We start from the raw sequence: 18,921 nt of genomic DNA on the forward strand, positions 1-18,921 counted from the left end.
GTAGAGATCTTTTTTGCTTTTATTATGCTTATTACGTGTTAACTAAACTACCTGAGCAATTTATTGTACAGTGCACTGATTTGCATACGTTTTACTGGAAGCTGATTTCTTTAGTATTTCATTTTTGACAAATCAAGGTCTTACTTGACACTCGATGGCAGTGTTTTCCATTTGTCATTGTTCGCTTCCGAGCCAATAACAAAACGAAGAAGACCGAACGCGACTGGTAGGTTTACAGAATCCGGTACATAGATGCGCGATAAATATAGATATACGGAACAGGTATCTCGATAAACAAGTCTGTTTCATAAGCAGACGTCTAATCTGCATTTCATGAACGTGTGTATTTATGCAGACTCATTGCAGGGAATGAGTCCTACGCGCACAGACGGGCACAGTCATTCAAGATTCAAGAATTTATGAATGAGATCTAATACGTTTCAATTGACCTTGTCAGACAAGTAGGTATCATTTTTGATTTCTTTATAAATGTTCATGATGTGGTTGTGGTTTGCAGTAGTCTTATGCATCCAACTAAGCATTTTGCGCTGTGTATTGGTTACATCAGAAGTTCACAACAAATATTGCGCAATAACACCATAATTTAAAAAAGAACATTATGGTCTTTTTAAACGCTAAATTTAATATGTTGAACGTAATTCCACAAGTGTATGCCTATTTAATGTGTAATTGGTTTATAAAGATGTTTTATTAAGTAATATGTTTTGCTTGTGCAAAACTATATACGATATTTCTGTATTTTTGTTTGATATTTAAAATGTATGCATTGACTATAAAATCTGTTTTGTTTCAGAAACATTGGCTGACAGCTGATATTTTTAAATGATCTTATCATGGAGGCGATAAATGACGTTCTTAATACATTCCACATAGAAACCAGCGGATTATCTTTGACACTTGGCCTCCTCTTCCTGCTCCTGCTGTACTGGTGAGAGTGGTTGTCATATTTTGACTGTCTCCACACATGTCTGTATATAAGGTAATATTTATCTTATTTTGTATTTATTTTATTTTTTTCCCCCCACAGGTATTCAGTTTACCCCTTCTCAGTCCTCTCTCAATGTGGAATCAAACATCCAAAACCAGTTCCCTTCTTTGGCAATCTTTTCCTGTTTCGTCAGGTACAGAAACATTTTTAGTGCAACTCCTCAAGGATTTGGATGGATGGTAAAACTGAGAATACAACAAAATGTAGAAGTAGGCATACTGCCATCCATCCACTTTCCCCATTTTTATATCCAAGCATAATATTTACACTTATGGATAATTTAGAGTCTCAAACTAAATTAGTGTGCATGTTTTATTCAATTTGTTTTTTGGAACATACATTTGATGTCAATGGGTGGTGTTTGCATGCAGCTCTTATAATCGCTTTTGTTCCATCATTTCAGGGTTTTTTCCAGCCTGTGTCCGAACTCATAAAGACATATGGTCGAGTTTGCGGGTAGTTACAAAACATTTTGTCCAGCATCGTCTCTCACATACAGTAAATCCGAATTCAGTGTTCGAGACACAACATTTTGCTCACTGTGTTTTAGGTATTATTTGGGAAGGAGACCAGTGGTGGTCGTGGCGGACCCTGACATGCTCAGACAAGTGATGGTGAGGGACTTCAGCAGCTTTCCAAACAGAATGGTGAGCACATGAAGAACATCATGTGACATGTGATGTCTTCTCTTGAAAACTCAATGTATACATGCTGAGCTGGTGTTTTTTTTTTTTTCCCCTACAGTCATAAAATTAGGTACACCAGTACAACAAAATGAGAGCCAGTAAAAAGCTTATCAGTGTTTCTTTTTAAAAGAGAATTCTTAGTATAAATTGGCACTGTCAGATTCATTTTGAGAATATTTTCACTGTTGTGGTGATAATTTGCTTTGGAATGTAGAACTTCATCACACTGAGAGCCAAATCTTATTTGATTGTGAGGAAGATGATATAGTGTCTGGTAAATGGGTGTACTTTGTGTTAAGTGCTGATGCCACTGTGAAGTTAGTCACTCAACGTAATTGATAAAATGTTGTACCCTTCATTACAGACTAATCGCTTTGTCAACAAACCTATGAGCGATTGTCTGCTCATGTTGAAGAATGAGCAGTGGAAAAGAGTCCGCAGTATATTGACTCCGTCCTTCAGTGCTGCCAAAATGAAAGAGGTAAGGTTCAAATGAAGATTTTGAATACAAGGTGATACCATAGGGAAGAAAAAAGTAAAACGCATTTGTAAATTTAGATACACGTCTTGGCTGACTTACTGCATGGCCAAAAATGTTTGTTAGTTGTGAAAAATTGTTATGAGTTAGAGTAAGTCTTGTTTGTTCCAGTAGATGGTTCCACTCATCCAAACAGCCACAACTGGCCTAATGAACAACCTGGATGTCTATGCTGAGTCAGGGGAAGCCTTTGACATTCACGGGTAGATGGATGCAAATCTCATACACATGAGAAGATGGGCAATTCAGAAAATAAAATGTAATTTCTCTCCACTTTTCATACCAGGTGTTTTGGCTGCTACACTATGGATGTAATAGGCAGCGTGGCGTTTGCAACTCAGGTGGACTCTCAAAACAACCCAGACGACCCATTTGTCCGTCATGCTCAGATGTTCTTCTCCTTTTCTTTCTTCAGGCCCTTCATGCTTTGTTTCCGTAAGGAAATTCTGTTTTATCATGTCATTATAACATTAAGAGAACACGTGTGTGTACTGAAACATTGTTCAAATTTGTTCCAACAAGGTATAGATATCTGCAATATATCACAGGACCAACCCCTACTGCGAATAGTAAAAATTTGCAACTAATTGACACCCCTCCTAAAAGGGGTTGTAAGAACATATATATGCCACAAGATAGCGACAAAGCAAAAAAAGGACCAGAGCATGTGCAGTACACAATATGGACCCATGGTATTTTACTAATTGTATTTGGGAGTTAATTAAACATAAATAAACCTCCATCACAAGATGCTATTAGTTGGTTACCCATGGGCAAACGAATCTGCACTCTAGGCATTAAACTCTCCATTTGGCATTTGTAGGCAATTATAATTTTCTATCCAACCAGTATATGAAACTTAACATTTCAAATGTTTGTAATTTATTAATTTGTGCAGTTGCTTTTCCACACATCATGGCTCCACTGGTGGGAATCATCCCTAACAAACGTCGCCACCAAATGAACAACTTCTTCATCAATAGTATTCGGGGAATCATTAGACGGAGGGAGGAGCAACCTCCTGACCAGGTCTGGGAAGATTTTCTAAAATGAACTGTCACCATTGTAGAACTAAATTTTAGAGTATTTTTTGTTGTTGTTGAATGAATCTATATGTAGAGACGGCGAGATTTCCTTCAGCTGATGTTGGATGCACGCAGCAGCAAGGAGGCTGCTGTGTCTTTGGAACACTCTGATGCAGCAAGCCACAGTGCTGAGTCAGATAGTCCAGAGTCTAGTCTTCCTCTTCCAGAGTCATCCACCCGGGGTCCGTCAAAAAAAGTGATAACAGAAGATGAAATTGTCGGCCAAGCTTTTGTCTTCCTGCTGGCTGGCCACGAGACTAGCAGCAACACGTTGGGCTTCACCTGCTACCTGCTGGCAATCCATCCGGAGTGTCAGTGCCGAGTCCAGGAGGAGGTGGATGACTTCTTCAGCAAACATGTAAGCTTGTTGCCTTGCTTGTTGTTCGTATTCATGCTTAAAGTTCGGCCATTCATCACATGTTCCCCATCACTGTAGGAGTCCCCTGACTACACAAACGTCCAGGAGTTGAAATATCTAGATATGGTTGTATGTGAAGCATTACGACTCTATCCTCCAGGATTCAGGTAACAAAAGGGCAAACCAATACCAAAAAAAAGAAAGGAAGTTGATTTCCTTTTTTCCCTCTTCATAACGGTTATCCAGGTTTACACGAGAAATCGAGCAAGACTGTGTGGTGAATGGAGTGTGCCTCCCAAAAGGAGCCTTATTGGAGATCCCAGCGGGTTTTCTTCACTATGACCCGGAGCATTGGCCCGAGCCTGAGAAGTTCATCCCTGAGAGGTAGGTATACATGAACACAGCTGGGCAAGTTACTTCCTACATGTAAATATTACTACTCACTCATGTATTTGAAAGTGATTAAGTTACAGTCATTATAATATAGTCGTATACTTGTAGGTTTGAATTTGCGAAAGGTTGTCTGTTTTCAGATTGAATAAATTGTGTGACTGAGAAAAGTAATATCACTCGTTCTGAAGACACAGTTTGTTTTTTGAGTGAGTGAATGCTAATCAGTTGAGAAATAATACAAGTTCAAACAGAAAAGGAGCACATGACACAAAAGCAATGTACGTAAGTTTAAATGAGATCAGTTTGAAATGACCACTATCATTTGTTTCACCTTGACACCCAGTGTGATTCTACTACTGTACAGGCCTAGAGTGATTGCTCATAAATAATTTGGGTTTGAGTCAATCCAAGCCTTTGAAATGAAAAGTGCGCATCTCTCCTCTAGATTCACCCCCGAGGCAAAAGCCAGTAGACATGCATTTGTGTACCTTCCTTTTGGGGCCGGGCCCCGCAACTGTGTGGGCATGAGACTGGCCCAACTTGAGATCAAGATGGCTCTGGTCCGTCTCTTCCACAAGTTCAACATTATACCCTGCTCTGACACAAAGGCGAGTTGCATTATATCATTTGCAGCTGCTTTTAGTCTTAAATATAACAGAACATCTTTTTAATTTTTTCTTGGTACAGATCCCGCTTGAGTTGAAGTCATCAAGCACCCTGGGACCAAAAAATGGCATTTTTGTCAAGCTCACAAGAAGAGACATTTGCAAGAAAAATGTGATGGGTACGCATTAATCTTAGGAATACTTTGTTGCTGCTACAATAGTCTCGATAGGGACGAACTCTATGCTGCTAAAGATATATAAGCTTTTCAGAAAACAAGTGGTGATGACTTATCTTTGTTCAGGAAGCAGGAAACCTATGGCAAGGACAGTACTTTGGGGTGCTGCATGTAGGATTTCTTTTAGTTTTGACTTAAGGTGAAAAAACTGAATACTCCAGAGGCACTGTATATTAACATAACATGTTTTGGATTGATGATGAAATGGGTTCTTAAAATGGATCTTTAACAACATCTGATAACTGATAAACTATTCTTGATGACTATTATCCATTTTGTAAAGTAAAACTCAACCAGTTTTTTTTACTATAGTAATTTATTTAACAGTCACGTCAAATGACAGGTTTAAAAAGGTCATGACGGTGTTTCTTTGAATATCTGTCATTAGAAAAAGATACTAAGAAAACATAAAGCAGCAAGTGTAATTCAACAGTGTAGAAACTCAAGCTGTGATTTGCCCAACATGTATTGTAGACATACACCCTACGAAGAACCATAATTTGAACAGCTTCAGCGCAAATTTTCAGTGTGCAGTAGTTATAAGGTCTCAATTCTGTTTTAAATACTTTGCAACCCTTTCAGATTATTTTCCAAGTTGGACTGCAACTATGGCAAATGTCATGTGATCAAAATATCAACTCCGCACACCAAACGAGTGTTAATCAAGAGTCAGAGGCAAACTCACTCATGCATGCTTGACAACAGTTAACATATTACACTTGTGTGATTATTAAGAATGCTATAAAATGAGATAAGACAGCTCTATTAATCTTGAATATTTTTCATTTATTACTTTGACCAACTGTTCCAAACAATGATCATGTGATAAGCAAAGTTCTCGAAAACCCCTTATCACACTTGGAGCAACAACTGCTACTGCTACTCAGAGTAGTTAATAATGTACTCAGGATAAATTTGATGACTTTCAAAGATGACAAAAATGTTGGGGTTTTTCACATCATCAACACAGCTGTCATAAAGGGTTGTGCTTCCACTTTTGGCTGGTGGACGGGCATACTGGCTGCTTCCCTTGATGGAGTCGCCTACCAAGACCAGGGCCACAAACATACTTTTGTTCGAACCGCTGGCTGTGGCATATCGGTTTGAATAAGAAGCCTGTTTGGCAAAGTAGCTCCCTATAAAGACAATTTATTCAAGTCAATAATGAACACGTAAACTGCTTTCGCAATAGATTTGAACTTCACCTACGTTGCAAGTCAACAAATTATTTTTACACGGGAAAGAGGATTTAATCTTCAACAAACTTTGATGTACTACCTTTGCCGAAGGCGGTGCCGTGGCTGCCGTTCATCCTCCAGTCAAAGTTTTGTTCACAGATGGCTTCGATCAAGTTCTCATTTGTTCCGTGGAACAAGTACTCCTCAATCACAGGTTTCCCGCCATTCCTCTTCTTCATTTGCTCTCTCTGCCTGAATGCACATAAAAAAATGAAATGCAATTTGTGTGGTTGCGTGTCTTATCATTTTGACTTTCAAGCATGGTGTGATATTTACAACTGAAAGCGTGTCCACAGAGAAGGGTTCTGGATCCTCTTGACACTCTGGATCCTACTCTTTGGCATCGTTGCTTTGAACAAACTTTCAATCCTGTTGTACTCTGCAGATTTGGGGAGAAGCACGAACTGACAGAGTGACAATAAATTAGTTGACAAGAGGCTCAAAATGTCGAGCACAGTAAAGAATGTTGAAGGAAACCTTGTATCCAATGTCAGGCAGGGCAGTCTTGTCCCAATGGGGAGGGCATTCCGCTGTGACTCTGGGGCTGTGTAATGATACATTTAAGAAGTATTTGAAAACAACTGCTATGCGATTCCAGAAATGGGTTCACAAATGCGGTTAAAAACCTTGATTACAAATTTGTATTAGTGTTACGGGGAAAAAGTAACATTTTTCTTTGCATTTTGAAAAGTTGACACAATAAACTTGTTCACACAAACCTGCAGATAAAAATTGCAAACATAATACAGTACACATAGCAGGAGCTTATCTTGGTTAAAAAACATAATTAAAATATTCACTGTGACTACAATTTGCTGCATAAATTGGTGGTTGCGGTAAAAGTGCATTTACAGTTTTGTGAGAAAGTGCTTTGACATCTTTTCTTGGCACTGCACAAACCGCTGCAGAAGTATAATCAAATTTGTTTTCCGAAAGAACAATGACTGCACTGGTGTCTACCATTCATCTTTTGGGTGTGAATTACAGACGTAAATTAATTAAATGGGCTATCGTCCTCCGTTGTCACTTTTGTTATGTATATCTAGTGCTCATCCACATACTGACGCACACATTCTGTCACACATTACAATTTTAGGAAATTTCCCCAAAACAATTGTAATTTTTATAAACTTAAAATAAATCACATTCTGATCTACCAGTTTTAAAAGCACTGCATTAACAGTCCCTGAGAATAACAACAATATCTGAATGTGTAATAGCCAATCATACCTGTTCCGCATGACCTCCACTTCATTGGAAGACACAAAGCGAGGCCTTCTTCGGACCTCTCGCTTGGTGGAATATTTTATATTTTGCTGATACATCAGTGGTGTTCCCGCTTCATTTTTGAAGTAGAGCACATACTGCTGTCCGCCCGTCGTGAAACTTATTTGCGTCTTCTGGTCTACCAAGTAAGCATTCTCCAGCGCTTCGGATGTGAGAGCTGTCGTCGGCATGTTAACCTGGCTCTAAATGGACACAAAGGGACAGCATAAAAGAAACAAGTTGGAACATCCATCCATCCATGCATCCATTCATTCCTTGAACCGCTTATCCTCACATTTTAAAATTGAATTTTCAAATCAAATAGGATACCAAAAATGATTTAGACAACTTCAGACAGTTGAGTGTTGAACCACCAGTAAGTCAATTTACAACAGCTCAGACGCGCCGATCCCGATGGGAAACAAAACACAGTTTTTGGTTTGATAAACCTTGAGGTCAACCAGTGTCAGGGAACAGATTGTGTTTAGCACAACTATCGTCAATCTGTCTGACAATACAAACTCAAAACCTTGTTCTGGAAACCCAACGGCTCAATTGTCCAAAGAATGAATTGGATTACTACAGTACAATTATAATACAACAATTCCAACTAACCTGACCAAACTCATGCCATTTGCCGATGTCTTCCTGCCAGTACCAGAGCCACTGTGTTGTCAGAATGAAGTGATGGGCCTTCATCACAGAGGAGGCTGTGGACAGGCGACGCACGGGAGAGCCGTTGCAAGTCATCGACATGAAGTCAACTTCGCCTGCCTGAGATTGGCTGAAAAACACCAAGGAAAATGTAAAGTGCATGCACGCTGACTCCTCATTAGGAACACTTGCACAAGCAAATGAAATCCAATACGAGTTGGATACCAAAGTGAATTTTCAAACAATTATCTGTTGTGACATTTCAAAGAAGTATTCAGTGCCTGCGCTGAACAACTGCAGTGGAGGATCCATCATCTGCAAAAAAAACCCTTAAAAATTAGCAATGGCTATTAGGCAGTACAATGCTACAAACCCTGGAAAGTCAAAGATTTTGAATCTTCTAAACCCGGTTAAACTCAAGGGCTGGCCTGCGGAGCTTGAGTCTTTTGCTGGGTCACAGTAGGCCTTTTCAATCTCCTCCATGTCAGTCAAGTCTTTCCAGGTCAAGCCGTCCTTGTCCAAAACCTGCCATCTGTAAGGTAAGCTCCAGTGGACACGAACACATTTCTCTGTAGGGAACAAAAAAAAAAAAAAAAAAGTAACATGAACAGTGAGTGGTGTGAAGACAGCATCCTGTTGCAATACTTCCAGCTGATTGGGTGATGCGGCTGTTTGTTCATCTATCTTTTGACCAATCATGTCAAAGAATGATACGATTTTTACCAGCTAAAAATGAACAAAGCACTTCTCGCTGTTCTTTTAAAAAGAAAACTGTTGGTAATTCGGCGAGAACAGAATTAATTGCAGTGCCCATTTTTTTAAATTTAAAATCTCACAATTGTCTGTTTTCAAAACTTTTCTCTTCTTTTTATTATCCATAGTGTGCAATACATTTTGTAGGTACAGTTACTATTTTCCTTGACTTAGTGCATGTCAAAACTGCGCACAATGTTATAGCTACATAGTCAATTCAAAGAAAAACTTGTCCTCATACAAAGTCTCATCATATAAGATATAGTATAAGATAGTATCATATAAAATCTGAAAATGAGAGCCGTGTGCTCATTACCTTTATAGGCGCAGAATTTTTTGATGAAGTATAGGCAGATTTCTTTTGTGTCAGAATCACTCACTGGCTTAGTTGCACCCATTGACCCAGCAGGACGTCTCACCACTGAAAATATTGCATGTGACAAACACACATATTGGACTAAAGGTGAAGACAAACTATGATTTATAAATTATTTTTTACAACCAGGAGCAGGAGCAGCAGCAGCAGCAGCAGCAGCAGCAGCAGCAGGGCCGTTCCGATGATTCTCGATGATGTATTTATTTTTGTAGACATTTGGAAGACTCGTGATCATCTCTGGACTGAATTTTTCAAAACTCTTGTGCGTCTTTGCATCAACACCGTGCTTTCTGGAACACGACGAGCCTTGTTTACAGACTCCTGTGGTGAAATGGGCCTTGCAGATGTGAAGCTTGAGGCACCCAGAAGTGAATTTGCACAAACCGCTTTCACCCTCGCCCATATTGTAGTATGAGCATATCTACGGAATAGTACAGAAGAGCATGAATGCATTAATGCACATTATAATTACACTCATTCCACTCTTTTGAGAAGATTTTCAACACCATTTTGGACTGTGTTTGGGTTGGGATGTACCAAATCAGGGAAATCAAGTCTTTCCGTAACAAACTCAAGTGTATTTGTTTCAAAAGTAAACTGCAGAAAAATGACCCACTGAGCCCCATTAGTACCTACCTCAGGAAGAAGGTAAGGGTCATTCTGTATTAACAGCTGGAACAGTTGTTTTTCTGAAAGGTGTTGCAAGTCAAACTTCCTCAACAGTTCTGCATTGTGTGGCCAAGTCAAAAGGTGTGGTTGTTTACACTTAGCTCTAAAAAACAAACCAGAAAAAAAACAAAACTGTATCACGGAGTTTGGACACAAAAAGGAGGGAATGCTTGGAGACGTGAGGAAATTGGAGACAGCATTCAAGATGACATCATATCATTGTCTCTGTGAATGTATGTTTTCCCACCGTATTAACATGTACAGGTGTACCTAATAAAGTGTGCAAACATCTGTATATTTTTGCGCCTCCTTTATAAGTAAACAATGACGACATTTTGTATTCACTTGTTCCATGACACGTAGACGTGAAACAAAGGGCGTGGGAGTTTAAAAGGCTGGGCGTAGGCTCCTGGAATGTTTTTTTCTTTGCGGAAGACAGCCACAAAATAGGCACAGGTGAGCTTTCGAATCACTTCTTACTTACATGCTATCCTTACTTAAAATGTGTTTTTTCAAAAGGTTTTAGTTTATTTGTAACTCGAATATTAGTTTCTCATTTGCTTGTTATTGTTGTTTCGATTTTTTTAACTTTTTGAATTCGATTATCATTAGTGGTTTTGTTAATGTTCAAGTTTGGCTTCTATCTATTCAATGCATTCCATTTATTTTTCTCAATGTCTCTCCAGAACTTCCTATAACTCCTGTATCCATGTGGCCAAATCAAGGTAGACTATACATACACATGGCATGATTTTTCTGGGGTGCAAAATGGTGGCTCACTGAATGTTTTTTTTTTTTGTTGTTGTTTTACATCAGGTACTTCCAACCCAGCCTTCCCCCCTGGCTACAACTCCGCATACCCTGCCCCCGCATTTCCGCCCCCAGGAATGTACCCCCAGCCCCTGCATCAACAGTACCCGCCTGTCCCGTATCCAATGGGTGTCAACCCAGCCATGATACCCAACGCACCCCCAGTTATGCCACCTTACGCGAGGGGTCCAGTACCTCACTCCTACCCCATGGCACCTGGCGGGTACCCAGTAGGCGTCCACCCCGGTGTGTACCCATACTCTTCAAAAGGCTACCACCACCCTTATAAGACCCACTACAACAAGGGCCATCTCTACCACGCGGGGGTCAATTCACTTTATCCCTCGAGCGGGGGGATTGGCAGCGCCCTGACTGGCATGGCCATGGGATTGGTGGCACATAAAGCCCATAAGAAGTTGAAGAAGGGGAAGAAGCTGAAGAAGGTCCACAAGTTGCATAAGTACGGTTACTATGGCGGCAAGGTGAGACTGACAACATTCTCACATTACGTTTCCAGTCTTTAACTCAAGTGGATCAAAAGTGGAAACATTTGAGTTGTTGTGCAATTCTTTCAAAGAAAAGGGTCTGGAAGCTTAGTAGAATTGAACTTTGGGGATTCCCCTGTGATTCAACATGTTCATTTTGGGCTGCGGCAACCAAAGAATGAATGATACTTTTCCTCTTTTTTCAAGCAACAAGCCATTAACATAGTACTTATTAATCTGTCTGTCCTCACAGTATTCCTCCAGCAGCAGTAGCAGCAGCAGCAGCGACTCAGACTGAGGTCATCCATCATCCAACTGTATGCTACCATCCAAATATTGAGGGCCTAACTTCTGAAGGAATGATCAATAAATACTTTAACAGAATTTCTGTGTGCACACTGTACTTCTATCCAAATAGAAAACGGGTCACTAATAAAAGACATTATAAAAAAATACTTTCACAGCATTTGCAAGAAGACAGGTCACTGTTTCATAAGGTATGTTTTATATCAGTCCAGAAATCTTTACCCCTAATTCCGCTAACATATTGCAGCAATTGATTGGCATTTCTTTGCATTTCCAAAATTACAGAATGATTCTTGTTGTTTTCCTAATAAATAATAATAATGAATGGGTGGATAATAAAATACATAAAAACAATGTTTAATATGGGAGTTTTCAATAATACATTTATGAAATTTAAAAGAATTGGCTTTGCAGCAGCGGCCCCTGTGAGGGGTCCGCTTCCTCGCACTTGTGGCCGCCCTCGCCGTGGGGTACGAATGCTGCTGTACAGTAATTTTCTGAGGGAGCAATCCCAAAGGATGAATAAAGTTAAGTAACCTAATAGCAGGCCTTTATTATTTTTGTGCATTTGCAACCGTTTTTTGTTGTTGTGGACACCTGGGGGCAGTATTGGGGAGGGGGGAATAATTATGTTCGCTTATGGAGGTAAAACACCTGGGTGACGTCATCGCCAGCAATTAAACGTGTAATATATAAGAAACCGTAGCAGCACAAACAAATTTTTTTGCGGCACAAACCAGCACAAACGAACGGTACCATTTTGAGTTCATTTGGAGCAGATGAACTCTGGATGATCTATAAAATAATCTTTTATATCTGGAAAACCGTTGCTGCACAAACGAAAATGTTTACGGCACAAACCAGCACAAACGAAACTGACTATTTTCATTACATTTTGCGTGGGGTGGGGGCCAGCTTCACGCAGGTATAAATACAAGTAATGTAATTATTCACAGTCGGTAAGAATAACCAAATGTAGCAATGTAAAGTGTAACAAGCTTACGTGATTGTACAAACCAGTACAAAGCATTTTACTCACCCAAACAGGCAGGTCCCCAAAACATAAAACTTGCACAGGTGCAAACTCTCACATAGAGTACACTCGCCAGGTTTCTTCGAGCAGATCCGTAGCGAAGTTTTGGCCACAATCACGCTGTCTTGGCTTAATATTTGACCAGCAGCGACGGCAAGGACGCCGTTTTGCACTACAATCCTGGCTTCATCCCTAAAAATCTGTTGAAGAATTGACGGCGAAACAGTAAAGTTTTGTTCCAGTTTCCGAGTCAAGACTCCAAAGTCTAAACTGCCTTGGTCGTCACATAAAGTCTGGACGATAAAATTTGCCACTTTTGCTGTCATCTTGGCGCGAGCTTGTCGACTATTTCTGCGGTCTTTCTTCCCACCCAGCTGTTGTTGTTTTTTTTCCCAAGAAACGAAAGTGAAACACGCGATCGAAGAACTTCCCGATATGTCAGATCGCGCGAGAAGCTTGAAAAAACTGGAAATTTACCCACAGTCTCATAAAAATGGAAATCGATACAAATAATAAATTCAACTCATCTGGTGTTTGATTTGCATGAGTGGACGTGAAAATGAATGTGTAGCCTTTGCGTATTAGTAAACAACAACATCAACTACTTACTTAAGGACTTCTTTAATTAAAATTGGAATTGACTTTGTTTTAATGTGGTGTATGCAGTCAAGAGAATCGTTTTCCTCAATTTCATTACCAGGAAAAATAAAGGTTAAACAAATTCAAATAAACTGTACGTACTTCCAGTAACACTGGCCATAGCAACCACCACTGTGTACCTTAGCAACCTGGAACATTGAGCCCCAATGGAGAAGAAAAGCCCACAAGAACGACAACAAAGCATCTCCGCCCGTATCCATCAGCTACAGTAAATACCGCTCGATTTAATCCACTTTGAATGAAAAAATGCAAACCCTTTTCTCCTGGTTTTAACAATACAAACAAAGCTATTGCTAAGTGACCTCGGCGACCAATGTTGGTTTTCACGATAACTATCTTAGATCGTAACTAATCCATTGTCAGTAAACTGGCCCAGTAGACGTTTCATAGTACTTAAAATGTAATGTTGAATTCGTTTACTTTATGATAGAGGAATTAACAAAGTGCAGGTATTTAGTTACTGTACTTATTTTTGCCCCCTGGAGTCAAGTTCTTAAAATTTTGGAGGCTTTTTACTAAATTAAATCTACTCGCTCACTAGAAGTTCCAACGCAGCACTCTTAGCAGAAAATGAGCTGTTTGAACGTTTTATCACCCGGATGGATCAACGGGACCAATCGGCCAAGCCTGCAAATCTGGGTGTTGCCGGTAGCCAAATGGAAGACAGGGTAAGTATACACCTACACTCTGCACAACTTAACATTGTTATTTTTAAGTAAATGTTGTAGTAAATGTAAAAGTTTTTGATCAACTGCTTTAGTGGTGTTTTATTTTTAATTATGTATTTTTGCACCTTTATACGACTGACTTGTCAGGGGCCAGGTTGGAGGCGGACATCTGAGGGCAACTTGCCTGACGGCCTTCTGCAGCTGACCTTGGGACAAAAACTGTGCGTTGTACAAAGGGAAGTAGCAGAGATGATAACAGAGCAGCAGAAAGACAAGGAGAAGTCGGAGAGAATTCTGGCCAACTACAAAGTTTGTATCAGGAAGTAGAATCAACATAAATGTCAAATGACCCCTTACATTTTCACCTCTGTGGCTCTTTCAGGCCTCCCTCAAGGAATTTGAGCTGCAGCGAGCAGACATCTGCAAAGAGAAGAAAGACTTGGAACAAAAATTGCTCAAACCATTAAAGATGTCAGAAATGAACGAGCCAGAGAAGGTGCTCCACTACATCAGTAGTAAGGTACCTTACTTCATGTGGGCGTTAAACTGCAGAGAATACCAGGCCCTTATTATCAGCATTTATCAAAGAAGAGTCTTATGGTTTTTTTTACTTTTTATAAATGTTCCACCACTTTGGAGTCTATCTTGGTGTCTAGTGAAAATTGTGTACAGTATTAGCACTATAAAATGTATTGTCATAAATATGTCAAGATGATAATCTTGACGTGACTAGTGAGCGGTCTCTTCTCTTTCTGTACTACTGTTAGTTAACCATCCTGTTGCCTTTTTTGTACGGGACGTCATTAAGCAGAGCACCCAGTGTGACAAGTTGAAAGTGAAGATCCAAGGCTTGAAGGCACGGGAAAAGAAGCTCCATCTGCAGATGCAGAAGAAAAGAGAGCTGCGAAAAGCAGGACTCGAGGTGAGCGCGGCAAACATATGGGGGACATCCTCGACCGTATATTCTTCAATTGGCTTTTACATTCAGGACATTTTCTTGGAAGACAGCGAGCAGACAATCGACCTCGAAGAACTCCAAAACAAACATTCACAAGCACAGCGCGCCTTGAACTCCTACAAGGTAGATCACATGTTTATGTTAGGCACAGCCCTTTTTAACTGCTGTTTGCTAAATGTGGCCTTGTGTGTCTTCTCATGGATAGGAGAAGCTTCAACGTGTGACGCAAGAGTCTGCACAGCTGAGCAGCAATTTCACAAAAAAGAAGGAGATGCTGGAGAAAATAGAGGAGGACATATTACGTGTTGAAGAGGTTAGACAACATGTTTTTTCCTGTCTAATTAACCCAGCTTGTTGGAAAACCAACTTCAATTTTTCTTTTATACTGTAGAAAAGAAGATCGGACTGAAATCATATTCCTCATCTAGCCTCTCTCTTCATCCCCCCCCCCCCCCCCCCCCCTCCACTTTTTCTACTTGAAGGAGCGTTCGAAGGCTGAGGCCCAGAATAAGCAGCTGCGCCGCCTGATGTCCACTTACCAGGCACCTGATGTCGCCCAGTACATGCACGTCAAGGACAAACACAAAATGCTGCAGCAGAGCGTTCACATTTGGCAGAGAAAGGTTGGGATTGCTGAGGTAAACCATTCCGGGCTTAAACACAATTAGGTCTCCTTATTTTGCTTGATAACTTATCTCTTTTTCTCTTCCCAGATGACCTCCAAGTCTAAATTCTGGAGTCAACACAGAGGCTCTTCTATCAGTAGTGCTGATGCTGGAACTGCTGACAGGGAAGGTCCAAATCCACTGAAGCTGCCATACATAGCCCAACATGGGAAAGCTTAGATTTAGAAAAGGACCTCTCGGGTTCATCAACTTCAGGTACATCATCAAACATCGTGTAATCTGATATCTTCCTACAATGAATTGCAATCAAATAATCGTATTGCGTTTGTGGCAAAATAGACATGATGATGAAATCAAATTATGTCAGTATCCATGAGGAGTATTTCCCTGACAATTCATAATGTGATTTTTGCTTTCCTCCCAACTGAAATAAATATATAACAGTTTGAAGATTGTGCAATGTTTTTCTGTATGTTTCAATTTGTTTAATTATAGCCACACTGCACTGTAAAACTAAAACAGCTACATTTTACAGACAGAAAATGTCAAAACAGATTTATTTTCTGTGGCAAATCACCGTTTGCATGTCAATTTGGACTGTGGCAATAAAATGCTTAATGATATCAATATCCATTCACCATAATGTAAGAAATGCTCCAACGTAAAATGCTTTACCGACGTTAACAAAGCTTCGATATAGTGCAAAGTAAATATTGAATAAAACAGCCTCTACAGTTGTAATACATTGCATGGTGCAATAAAAATGACCTTGGACTGGACAAACTATTTCATTTATTAGAAAGAAATCCTTTGAGGTTCATAATCCCTCGAGCATCTCGGTTATGCTGTCACATACATGCCTTATCTACATTTACATACATCGATGTGCAGTGGGTGAGCTGCTCAGTTCTAAAATATAAGTCGCGTGTCCTCACAGCACATGACAACTGAATGCATACGTGTCCAGAAACATCTTCAAAGGCACTTTCACAAGTACATTTTGTGGTATTATTACCGTATGAGGAAAGCACACTTGTCCACAGGGATGTTTTGCTTACTCTACATTGTTTGCTCTCTAGTGAGATCTACTCGGAAACCGAAAATGATTACAAAAATAATGAGCGTTAGTAAAACTAGGTATTTAGCTTTTCATGAATATAGATACACAATGTCTGTCGATCCACTGACAGTGTAAACCTGCAAATTCACTCTTAAATGGTTTGTAGTGTTCTAATGTTAGCGACATTTTCAACATTCGCCCAAATCCCTACTGAGATTTAAATACACAACTATACAAGACAATCGCACACATTGACACGAGAGACTCCAACTCCTTGTCACACATCAAGTGTTTGTGATCTTGATAAGAAAGTCCTTTTTTTTAGGTCCACATAGCACTCCTGTGAGTCTCCATGAAGAGGAACTAGAGTACATACATCAATCCATTAGAAGGTCCACATCCATGCTTCAATTGGTCTTTGGCTAGGATGCCAACTAAGCTACAAATTAGCATTCCACATCATATTGTGTGCATATTCTATTTCATGTATACAGTACTCACAAAAATTAGCAATAAATTTGCTAACAGGTGAAATTTTAGGATGAAGCTAAAATCCACAAAAGTCTTTATGGGTGAACATAATTTGACTTCCGACTGCAAATGTTCACCCATTTTCTGTGAGTAATACAGATTTTTAAGACATCTATGCAAATCATATCATGTAACGCAGTTCATTGTGTAGTGTTTTTTTTTCCAACGATGCAGCACTCAGAGAAGCTTTTGTGTTTTGTCTAGTCAAAACTTCACATTAATTTTCAAACTTCAGGACTGTGATTTTATTCTACAGAGCAGTGGTGGGGAGCCTACAGTTTCTGTCGCATGCCCCAGTGGAAGATGCTGCTTCTTTTGCATCCCAAACATTACATGGTGCAGGATTTGTCCAGAGAATCTTGAGATGACATGGCAGGAGGCTGTGATACCTGGCCGGATTTGGGCAGGACCATCGGTTTGGGTCTCAAAGCGGGCGGCTTGAGCTGCACGCCCATGCGGGGCGCCACGGCGGGTTTGAAGGTGCTCACGCTGTCGTTGGTCGAGCCGGCACTGCGGCGAAACGGTGGCTCTGTGTTGGCGGTGGACCTCAGCATGACACCGTGGATGGGGGGGCCCAGAGACTCGCTGGAACTGGCCGGCGTGGAACCCACGCCGCCACCCGGAGCTTGTCTCTGTTCCAGGGTGTCCAGCACCACGTCAGGGGCGTGCTTGACCGAACTCTGGCGCTCCAATTCCCGTAGCTCATTTAGAGCAGTGTTCATGGTTTCTTCGATGTCCTGTGAGAGACAAACGGAAAGTTCAACTTCTGGACCGTTCATAATTAATACAGTCAATTAAAATAGCTTTATGTTGTTTTAAGATTGGCTATTGGATTGGATATTTTCCCACAGTCACAAAGTTCTAAAGAGCACGATAAAAGGTAATGTGAATTACTCTATACTCTAAAAGTGTCGTGCTGCCTGGCTGCCTGTCATGCTGGTCTCTTGCGTGTAGTTAGCACACAGACCCTGGAGCAGAAGACAGGTGACAACTAGGCTTTTGCAGGGTGGGGCAGGACTTTGACGGCGGAGGGAGTTGCAGCCGGCACGCCGCTCTTCCCGCGCTGACCTGTGCAATGGTCTCCGGGTCCAGGGGCTTGCCTCCGTGGTGGTGGTGGTGGTGATGATGGTGGTGGGCTTCACTAAAACCCGTGTACTGGCCCGACGAGGTGGAGCGGCGAATGGGTGGGCTTTCCATCTTCTTTAGGGACTCGTGCCGGCTGATGTTAGTCAGGCTGCCGTGGCCGGTTCGGCGCCGACGCTCTGGGCTGTCTGCGGGTAAATGGTTACGGCTCCGGAGAATGTCGCGTGGGCTGAAGTGGCCAAGAACTGGGGAGCCTGTCTCGGGAGTGTTCCCATGTACGGGATGACCTTGCTGAGAGGTATGCAGCATGCAGTGGATGTCACTAGGGCGGGCAGGGGGGCGGCGGGACGGCGGGTCCAATCGTTTTCTGTGCCTGCTGGGATAGAAATGAAAAGGAAACAACAGTGATTCAAATCTTGAGTCTCAGAACTGTGAAGCGGAGAATTAGAACTCTGTCACTGTTTGAATTCTTTAGAGGACAATGAAACCGATACAAGCTTTGGGGTGAGCAAAAAATCAATTGGTGGAAAATTGGTGTTGGGAAAGCAAACGACAACAGTCACTAATAATCACCTGCAGGTGGCGTTGTCTGCATGTATATACTGTATATAATAAAGCCACATGTATTGAGAGGCATTGAATTGCCACTTAATATGTTGTTACACTATCAGCTCTGGCAACATTTACTATGATACTCATCTAATATCTGAATTATATCTCCATGTTTCATCCATAAAAAATGTAAATATTTGTGCGTTGCCACAGTCCTGTGAAAAGTACTGATGCCCAATGGTAAAAAGAAGACACAATAATGCTTGGACTAGACAGGGACAGG

At 40.8% G+C, this 18,921-nt stretch overlaps 5 protein-coding genes across 14 annotated transcripts in view; 3 read left to right on the top strand and 2 right to left on the bottom strand.

Annotated features, from left to right (window-relative positions):
* Window positions 1–154: 154 nt before the first annotated feature.
* On the top strand, window positions 155–6,369 carry tbxas1 (thromboxane A synthase 1 (platelet)). Of its 7 annotated transcripts, none has more exons than XM_049724199.2 (15): window positions 187–282; window positions 356–461; window positions 815–949; window positions 1,049–1,142; window positions 1,413–1,465; window positions 1,560–1,656; window positions 2,060–2,176; window positions 2,348–2,436; window positions 2,520–2,668; window positions 3,132–3,262; window positions 3,353–3,676; window positions 3,755–3,843; window positions 3,923–4,060; window positions 4,515–4,677; window positions 4,757–6,369. In XM_049724199.2, the coding sequence occupies exons 3-15, from the start codon at window positions 855–857 to the stop codon at window positions 4,862–4,864; spliced, it is 1,647 nt and encodes a 548-aa protein (XP_049580156.1). In that variant the 5' UTR covers window positions 187–282; window positions 356–461; window positions 815–854; the 3' UTR covers window positions 4,865–6,369. The 7 variants fall into 7 exon arrangements, with proteins under 7 accessions (XP_049580159.1, XP_049580156.1, XP_049580154.1 ...); XM_049724197.2 differs by having other exon boundaries at window positions 187–226; XM_049724200.2 differs by having other exon boundaries at window positions 208–226; window positions 367–461.
* parp12a (poly (ADP-ribose) polymerase family, member 12a) lies at window positions 5,676–12,912 on the bottom strand. Of its 2 annotated transcripts, none has more exons than XM_068651020.1 (11): window positions 12,507–12,912; window positions 9,834–9,969; window positions 9,324–9,618; window positions 9,138–9,242; window positions 8,442–8,637; window positions 8,030–8,198; window positions 7,379–7,611; window positions 6,626–6,692; window positions 6,425–6,552; window positions 6,189–6,340; window positions 5,676–6,046 (listed from the first exon to the last, which is right to left on the bottom strand). In XM_068651020.1, exons 1-11 carry the CDS (start codon window positions 12,824–12,826, stop codon window positions 5,790–5,792), a joined length of 2,058 nt encoding a protein of 685 aa, XP_068507121.1. In that variant the 5' UTR covers window positions 12,827–12,912; the 3' UTR covers window positions 5,676–5,789. The 2 variants fall into 2 exon arrangements, with proteins under 2 accessions (XP_068507121.1, XP_049580149.1); XM_049724192.2 differs by having other exon boundaries at window positions 7,379–7,617.
* LOC125971181 (proline-rich protein 13) lies at window positions 10,205–11,545 on the top strand. The gene is made up of 4 exons (XM_049724211.1): window positions 10,205–10,322; window positions 10,553–10,591; window positions 10,683–11,158; window positions 11,415–11,545. The coding sequence occupies exons 2-4, from the start codon at window positions 10,576–10,578 to the stop codon at window positions 11,457–11,459; spliced, it is 537 nt and encodes a 178-aa protein (XP_049580168.1). The 5' UTR covers window positions 10,205–10,322; window positions 10,553–10,575; the 3' UTR covers window positions 11,460–11,545.
* Window positions 12,913–13,228: 316 nt separating the features above from the next.
* Window positions 13,229–15,867, top strand: cfap263 (cilia and flagella associated protein 263). Of its 2 annotated transcripts, none has more exons than XM_049724208.2 (9): window positions 13,229–13,368; window positions 13,702–13,828; window positions 13,976–14,137; window positions 14,211–14,348; window positions 14,637–14,750; window positions 14,817–14,909; window positions 14,992–15,099; window positions 15,269–15,424; window positions 15,500–15,867. In XM_049724208.2, the coding sequence occupies exons 1-9, from the start codon at window positions 13,307–13,309 to the stop codon at window positions 15,629–15,631; spliced, it is 1,092 nt and encodes a 363-aa protein (XP_049580165.1). In that variant the 5' UTR covers window positions 13,229–13,306; the 3' UTR covers window positions 15,632–15,867. The 2 variants fall into 2 exon arrangements, with proteins under 2 accessions (XP_049580165.1, XP_049580166.1); XM_049724209.2 differs by having other exon boundaries at window positions 14,640–14,750.
* A 314-nt stretch (window positions 15,868–16,181) lies between these two features.
* Window positions 16,182–18,921, bottom strand: part of srgap1a (SLIT-ROBO Rho GTPase activating protein 1a) — a 41,089-nt gene continuing 38,349 nt past the window's right edge. For both annotated transcript variants that reach the window (XM_049724189.2, XM_049724190.1), the window contains 2 exons: window positions 18,072–18,462; window positions 16,182–17,740 (listed from right to left, as the gene is read on the bottom strand). In XM_049724189.2, coding sequence (XP_049580146.1) covers window positions 17,333–17,740; window positions 18,072–18,462 — 799 coding nt within the window. In that variant the 3' untranslated portion in view covers window positions 16,182–17,332. The remainder of the gene's footprint in view (window positions 17,741–18,071; window positions 18,463–18,921) is intronic.

This window comes from Syngnathus scovelli, chromosome 6 (genome assembly GCF_024217435.2).
Source record: "Syngnathus scovelli strain Florida chromosome 6, RoL_Ssco_1.2, whole genome shotgun sequence".
Taxonomy (NCBI): Eukaryota; Metazoa; Chordata; class Actinopteri; order Syngnathiformes; family Syngnathidae; genus Syngnathus; species Syngnathus scovelli.

Coding starts and splice junctions, on each gene's coding strand:
- tbxas1 (XM_049724202.2), top strand. CDS start 855: ATGGAGGCGATAAATGACGTTCTTAATACATTCCACATAGAAACCAGC. Junction 1,657..2,059: donor GCAGCTTTCCAAACAGAATG/GTGAGCACATGA, acceptor CCTTCATTACAG/ACTAATCGCTTTGTCAACAA. Junction 2,177..2,347: donor GTGCTGCCAAAATGAAAGAG/GTAAGGTTCAAA, acceptor TTGTTCCAGTAG/ATGGTTCCACTCATCCAAAC.
- LOC125971181 (XM_049724211.1), top strand. Junction 11,159..11,414: donor ACGGTTACTATGGCGGCAAG/GTGAGACTGACA, acceptor CTGTCCTCACAG/TATTCCTCCAGCAGCAGTAG.
- parp12a (XM_049724192.2), bottom strand. CDS start 12,826: ATGACAGCAAAAGTGGCAAATTTTATCGTCCAGACTTTATGTGACGAC. Junction 8,638..9,137: donor AAAATTCTGCGCCTATAAAG/GTAATGAGCACA, acceptor TGTTCCCTACAG/AGAAATGTGTTCGTGTCCAC. Junction 6,341..6,424: donor CTGTGGACACGCTTTCAGTT/GTAAATATCACA, acceptor ATGTGCATTCAG/GCAGAGAGAGCAAATGAAGA.
- cfap263 (XM_049724208.2), top strand. CDS start 13,307: ATGGAGAAGAAAAGCCCACAAGAACGACAACAAAGCATCTCCGCCCGT. Junction 13,369..13,701: donor GCCCGTATCCATCAGCTACA/GTAAATACCGCT, acceptor CTCGCTCACTAG/AAGTTCCAACGCAGCACTCT. Junction 13,829..13,975: donor GTAGCCAAATGGAAGACAGG/GTAAGTATACAC, acceptor CTGACTTGTCAG/GGGCCAGGTTGGAGGCGGAC.